This window comes from Molothrus ater, chromosome Z (genome assembly GCF_012460135.2).
Source record: "Molothrus ater isolate BHLD 08-10-18 breed brown headed cowbird chromosome Z, BPBGC_Mater_1.1, whole genome shotgun sequence".
NCBI classification, from domain to species: domain Eukaryota; kingdom Metazoa; phylum Chordata; class Aves; order Passeriformes; family Icteridae; genus Molothrus; species Molothrus ater.
In genome coordinates this window covers 40,630,801-40,637,413 of record NC_050511.2, presented here as the reverse complement: position 1 = coordinate 40,637,413, position 6,613 = coordinate 40,630,801, and the positions used below count along the sequence as shown (strand labels likewise).

General features: G+C 40.0%; 1 protein-coding gene across 2 annotated transcripts in view; it reads left to right on the top strand.

The window, feature by feature from the left end:
* Positions 1–890: 890 nt before the first annotated feature.
* The window catches only part of MFSD14B (major facilitator superfamily domain containing 14B), a 30,408-nt gene continuing 24,685 nt past the window's right edge, over positions 891–6,613 (top strand). For both annotated transcript variants that reach the window (XM_036403623.2, XM_036403622.2), the window contains exon 1: positions 891–1,133. In XM_036403623.2, the coding sequence (XP_036259516.1) occupies positions 933–1,133 (201 nt within the window). In that variant the 5' untranslated portion in view covers positions 891–932. The remainder of the gene's footprint in view (positions 1,134–6,613) is intronic.

The following is a 6,613-nucleotide window of genomic DNA, read 5'->3' as shown; positions in this document are numbered from 1 at the left end:
AGCATAGAGCACAGAACTGGGAGGAACTGTACTAGTAACATCTCTTCATAAACTCAGTATTTATTCCTTTGTCGTGTTTCCACTTATTTGGACAACGAGCTCCTAGTAAGGATTATATATGTAGTTTAGCATGCTAACAAAACTGTTCTAACTTTAAATTCTGTATGCAATAAGGACATAAAGCAGTTGACGGGTCAGTTGAACCCAGATCAAAAATCATTACAGCTGATAATTTAATAGTGGTTTGTATATAAAGTGGATTAAATACTTCACTTATATATGTAAATATTTTAATGGTGAAATTTTTAAAATACAATCATGAATTTAAGTAATACATTTTACATGAACCTTACATGGTAGACAGGTTTCTTGCTGATACATCAAGCTTAAAATTCATACATTTCTGACTGAGGAATCTGAATTTAAAAGGTTCTCATCCCTTGGAAGCCTCAATACAAAAACCAAAACAAACCAACAACAAAAACCAACACTGAAAACTGTACAGGGAAATATCCCTTGCCTTTCAAGTCAGTAGAAAAATGGTTAAGTCTTGAAAAGAGCAAAAATATTGTTATATTTCATGGTGACTATTTTTGAAGAAATGAAAAGTTTTGTAAGAGCTTCTAGACTACTAAAACAAAAAAAAAAAAAAGTGGAAAGCAAGCATCAAATTCTACACGCAGTTGGCTTGGGCTGGCAAGGAAATGTAAAGAAAATGAGTTGAACCCCTTCCAGCCTCGCCGGCCCCGATTCTCGGAGGGAAGCTGGCTGCCGCGCGCGCCGCCGTTCGAACCCGCCTCAGGGCCGGGGGCGGTTCGGGGCGAGGGGGCGGGGGCGCGCGGTCACGTGAGCCCGGCGGAGGCGGCCGCTGCAGCCGCCGGCCCGGCCCGGCCCGGCCCGGCTGCTGCGGGAGGGGCCATGGTGGGAGCGACATGAGCCCCGAGCCGGAGCCGGAGCCGCCGCCAGCCCAGGACCGGGCGGCAAAGGAGGAGGAGGAGGAGGAGCCGCCGCCACCACCGGCGTCGTCGTCGCCGCCGCAGCCGCCGTCGTGGGAGGGCGGCGACGGCGCCAGGTGGGGCGGCTGCATCATGCTGGGCAACAGGGTCGGCCTGACGGCGCGCGGCTGCGGCGCGGTGAGTGCACGGTGGGAGCGGGGGCTCCGCCGAGGTGGCGGCGGCGGCGGCTGCGTGCGGTTCCTGCCGGCCCTGAGCGCGGCCGTGCGTTACGGGCTGGGCCGGGCGGCCCGTGGGTATCAGCGCCCGTCCGGCCGTGAGGGATAGCTCCCCTTCAGTGTCTGCCGAGGTGTTTCCTGGAGCGTCCTGCCCCTGGATGCCTTACGGAAGTTGAGGTGCGGCGGGTTCTTCGAGTCGGCCCTGCCCTACCTTGCCCTGCCCGACCCTGACAGCCCCGCTACATTCTTTAGGAGTTTTATCCAGGGCGGAGTAACCTGCGTAACAGCACCTGTGAGCAGGTGGCTGTAAATAAGTTTTCTTTTAAAATGTATGAATCCGAGGTGTCAGGAAGGTAAAACTTAAGTTTCCCTTTAGAGCTCTTGGAGGTGCTCCGTATTGAACCTTACCCACGGGGTTACGGTATGCAGTTTCTGTAAGTGGCTGTGCTGTTTCGTCTCTTCACACTGAGCGCTGAGATCTTGTGCAAAAAGAGGAGCGGGAAGGGAGTTAGTGATCCGTGCCCTCGCTGCAAAGTTGCATTAGTAAGTGTGGTAGCCGTGCCTAATTGCTTTCTGAAGAACAAGGCTTAAGCCTTTCTCTAAGTACGTCGGTGTGCTCACAAGGTGCCTTAAAACCAGCTCAGAGGTCACATCCCTTGAGCTTTCGGCGGTAGATGACAGGTGACTTGTTTCAGGCAGGATGGTGCTGGCTGAGGCGATACAACTCATCTTATTTTGTGGGAGTTAACCCAGCGCTCCAGATGGAGTAGAAGAACCCAGGAGAAGGCACAAAGTAATAAAACAGGTGATTCTGGCATGAACAGTTTTTGAAAGGGTACCGGTGCAAAACAAGGCAATGCCTTACCATGCTGAATCTTTTTCAGCAAATTGAAATCACATACATTTTTTTTTGCATCTGAATTGCAAGCTGTTAATAACTTTTCTTGAGGTATATTTATGTTCATGTGTACCTGAATAATTTAGTATTAGCTTGCTCACAAAGTTGGGTATGCTGAAAGCTCTGCATGTGTCAAAAGTTATAAAACAGTGTTAGGTTTGTGTCAGGGAGTCAGCATCTCCTTTGTGTGTTACCTGTCCTCCCACAGATAAGCATCTGTGCTGTCAGAGAGAAGATAGTGGGGCTGTTTTATGTGAAGGTGAAGAAGTATTTTTAGCTGTTATATTTAGTACATTAATGGTGTAGCATTAATGTGATATCGTAGTTAGAGCTGAAGAATATTAAAAAAAAATCCTGAAATGTGTATCTGTTTGATACACATACATTCTTTCTGCCTTACTTGTATTTGATGAAGATCTTAAGGTACTTTTAGTAGATGATTAATGCAGAGAAGATGTAGAAAAATGTTCTGTGGAATTCATTAGTAAAGTAATTTCTTTTATGTAAGTTAATTCCAAAATGACAGCTTCACACTTCTTATGGTGTATCACTTCTGTATTTGAGTCTTTCAGTTGTCTTTTAGAAATGGTTATGCCCTTCAAAAAGCAGGTTGGACTCTTCAAGAAGTGCAGCTGGTATCTGCTGTGTGGTAGAATTGCCGTTCAGATTTGTGTGCAGTATGTCTCATTAAAGAGTAGTGTATATGGAATCTGAAGTCAGACTACACAAGTATCTCTGAAAGAGTTTTGAGAAGTTAATGTTTTAGTTAAGAAACAGAAAGTTTCAGTTTTATCAGCTCAGAAGATGTGGTGAAAGAAACAGAGGATTGATCTCCTAACTGTATAGAAGAAAAATAGTTGAATTTTTTGACGTATGAACAGGGGCTAGGAAATGGAAAGTACAGGTTGGGAAATTTAAGAAGAAATTAAAGAACTGATTTCTTTCTCTAATTTGGAAAAGTAAAACTCAAATGGAAATTAAATCTATAACTGACAAAGGCTCTAACCCATTTTTTTATTAATGGATGGATCTGATAAAGTTGGATTAAGTGTTAAAAAATGCTTTTGAGAACTTAATATATGCTCTTCTGTAAGTTTGAAAATTTAGCTTCAAAATGACATAAATTCTTAATTTTGTAAAATGATCTGAGGTTTGGTTTTCTGAGTGTATTTTTTGTCCCTTCCCTCTTAGTTGTGCCCTTGGAGGACTTTGTGATCCTCTAAAGCATCTCATATGAGACAGACCGCATGGGGTCTAGCCTTATCTCAGTAGTGCATTTTTATCATGTTTGGGTCTGCATCTGTTCCTGACTGAACAGTCTGTTTTGTAATTGCAGTTCCTGCACCACCCTGTGATTCTCACATGATTGTCATATTGCTACAACTCTCTCTGCCGAGACTTTATTGAAAGAGCGTATTCACAGTAAAATATGAGGGACTGGATCATGGCTTTAGATGTAGTTGCAGAGATCTGCTTGATTTCAGTGGGAGTGCATCCCAGGCATTTGGAAGAGGAGTCTTGCTTCTTGGACTGCTGCTGAAGAAATAAATACAGAAACGAATTTTTTGTGAGCTGCTTCTTTGGTCTCTGAAGAATGTCTTAATTTTGCATTTTTATTTTTACTCTTTTTTTGTATCACATCAGTAAGACAAAGTGGAAGAGTATGACCAAGTCTGTCAGATTGTGCAAGGTTTTCTCCTTTTATCCCTCCAGCTTGGGTGTAAGAAGCTTCTGGTTTTGGATGTAGCTGTAACTAACCTCACCTTGCTGAATGCACTGGGTTCACTGAATTGAAGAGCTGAAATACAAATGCTGAACAAATGACTTATGAATTGAATTACTACCTCAAAATTAATAATAGTTAAACAATAGTATGTTTAACTAAATTCCAATGGAATTAAATAATTTTTCTTGGCTGTATTATTATGACTTCAGTGAGCCTCAGAAATTTAAGTAAATGATGCCATGGGACATTTTGTTAGCTCTTGTGCAATCTTGTTATATATGAATTATGAATGCTGGTAGTATAAAGCTTAGCATGGCATTCAGAATAGTTGCACTGTGCACTTCATTTCTGGGCAACTTATTGTCAGTAAAATGTCACACTAAGGAAACTTTTCAGCAAAATAGCGTCATACTGTCTAAATAAAGTGCTTTTGTGGGAGAAATCCTAAATAGAGTGTGAAATAAAAAGTCACACATCTGTACCTCTTTGAGAATTAATCAGATGTTGGTTTCATGTTCTTGGACACTGCAAAATGTCACAGCTATTATGAAGCCCAAGATCTTTATATATTTTGGAAAGATAATATAAACATTCTGAACTGTACATCTTGGAATTTTGCCAGCCTTTATTATTTAAATTTTATATTGGTTTACACAGCGAAGCACAACTATATGTGCCCAAAGAATTACATATTCTTGCCCTTAGTGTTAGCAGTTTTCTTTTTTATACTCCATAAAAAATACAGCGCAGTAAAACTAAGGCAGCATGATTTAATATTTTGAGACTTTACTGAAACAGGTCTGAACTCAGTAAACTGGTTTCTTAAATTTCTTGCTTGAAGAATTTAAATTATATTGCTGGTGGTAAAAACATAGTTTTTGGTAGTTCATTTGTCAGTTTGGGTGTCAAGTCCTTTGTGGAGCACTGTTTTGTCCCACACAGGTTATTTTTACTGTTAAATCTGAATAATTAGAGATGAACAATATTACATTCTCAAGATTGCCAATGTAATTCTGAATCTTCCCATCCTGTTAGATTGACATTAAGCCTGAATTGTTACCAGGAATGTTTAGCTGTTCTGTTTAAAAACAAATCATTCTGGTTTATATTTTTGCTGAGGGGGCACTTCTGCTGTTCCAAGTCTACTGTTACTGATGCTCTGGGTTCTATCAGTGTGGATGTTGTTGCATTCCAAGAGAAGCACTGTAGGCTAGATCAGTAAAAACTTAAATTATCAAGTCATAGTTATATAATTAGTCATGAAGATCCTAACCTCGCCTGCTGGACAAGGAGTTTGAGTAACTATCTGCACTGTGGAGAAGCATGTGTATTAACTAAGCAGCCAGGGCTTTTTAGAGGAATTTCTCAGTGTTGTACATATTTCTAAGTTTTACAAAGAAAACTTAAACAGATAAATTGGCTTCCAACTTCCTGTAGTGTGATATGCTGGTTATATGTTACTTCTGTATGAAGTATTTTAATTGAGCAATGCGGTATTGTCTAGAGTGGAGCTTTCAGAATGTGGCAGGATGTATGGCAGTTGTTTTCTTGGGTGGTCTTCTTACCTCAGTGGCTTCAGCAATGAAGACTGAACCAGAAATGATCTTCATGCTTTATGTGCCTTAAAATATTCTTGCTTCTAAACTTGTCCAGTCTAAACTGAAGCAGGAATGTGTTCCCAGCAGGAAACACAGTATGGCATGACATTTTAGACCTTAAGAATAGATTGTGTAAAGTGCCACTTATTTTCTTGTATTTTAGTGTAAGGAGGTGGTGGCAAATTTTTTAACACCCTTCGTGTCATGTCACTCCCAGTTCAATGAATCCCATTTGTACCTTTCTGCAAATATTTTTATTGCAGTTTGGAGGAAACTGCTTCAGTATTCCACCATATCTTTGGTAGTGTTCCTTTTCTTTCTGTGGGCCTCTTGTGCTTCTGTAAAATAGATTATTCAACAATGAATATTGCTTAAAGCTTCTGAACGAAACAGTCATAGGATAAGATGAGGATCTTTATGTAGAGCTATTAAAAATGGTCAGAACATCAGAAGAAGAGGATTAGCTAGGCAGGCACATCACATGTTAATGCAGTAATATAGTGATAATCTTTTTCCTAACAGGGGAAGTTCTTTTGAACATATGTTAGTAAGCCACTGCTGAATACTAAACTCATTTCTTTCATTGTACTCTTTTTTTTCCAGGATCACATTCCTATGTTGTAATCATCTTATATGTGGAATTAAAATTGTTTCTTCTTGTTTGCATTGCTTAAATTAATATACATTAATTTCCATCTGCCATTTAATTTGTTCTATACATTCCACAAACTTCTGTTGTTCTTTGCCATTGCCCTCATTGCCCTATAACTCTTCCAAAGTGAATTGCTTTTTGTCATCAGTGGACTTCGTCACTTCACTTTCATCCTTTTTTACAGCTCACTTCTGAATGTGTTGAACAACATAGGCACTAGGACAGAGCAGGAGGAGTCATCCGGTAATGTCTCTGTGCTGTATGAACAGATTGCAGTCAGTTTATTTCTTTTTTTTTAAATTGTCCTGGGGTTTTTTTTGTGCTTGTTTTGGGGTTTTTTGTGGATTGGTTTTTTTTTTGTTTGTTTGTTTGTTTTCCCTACGTGTGTGTCTTTTCTTTTCTCTTCTCTTTTCTCTTTTCTCTTTTTTCTCTTTTCTTTTCTTTTCTTTTCTTTTCTTTTCTTTTCTTTTCTTTTCTTTTCTTTTCTTTTCTTTTCTTTTCTTTTCTTTTCTTTTCTTTTCTTTTCTTTTCTTTTCTTTTCTTTTCTTTTCTTTTCTTTTCTTTTCTT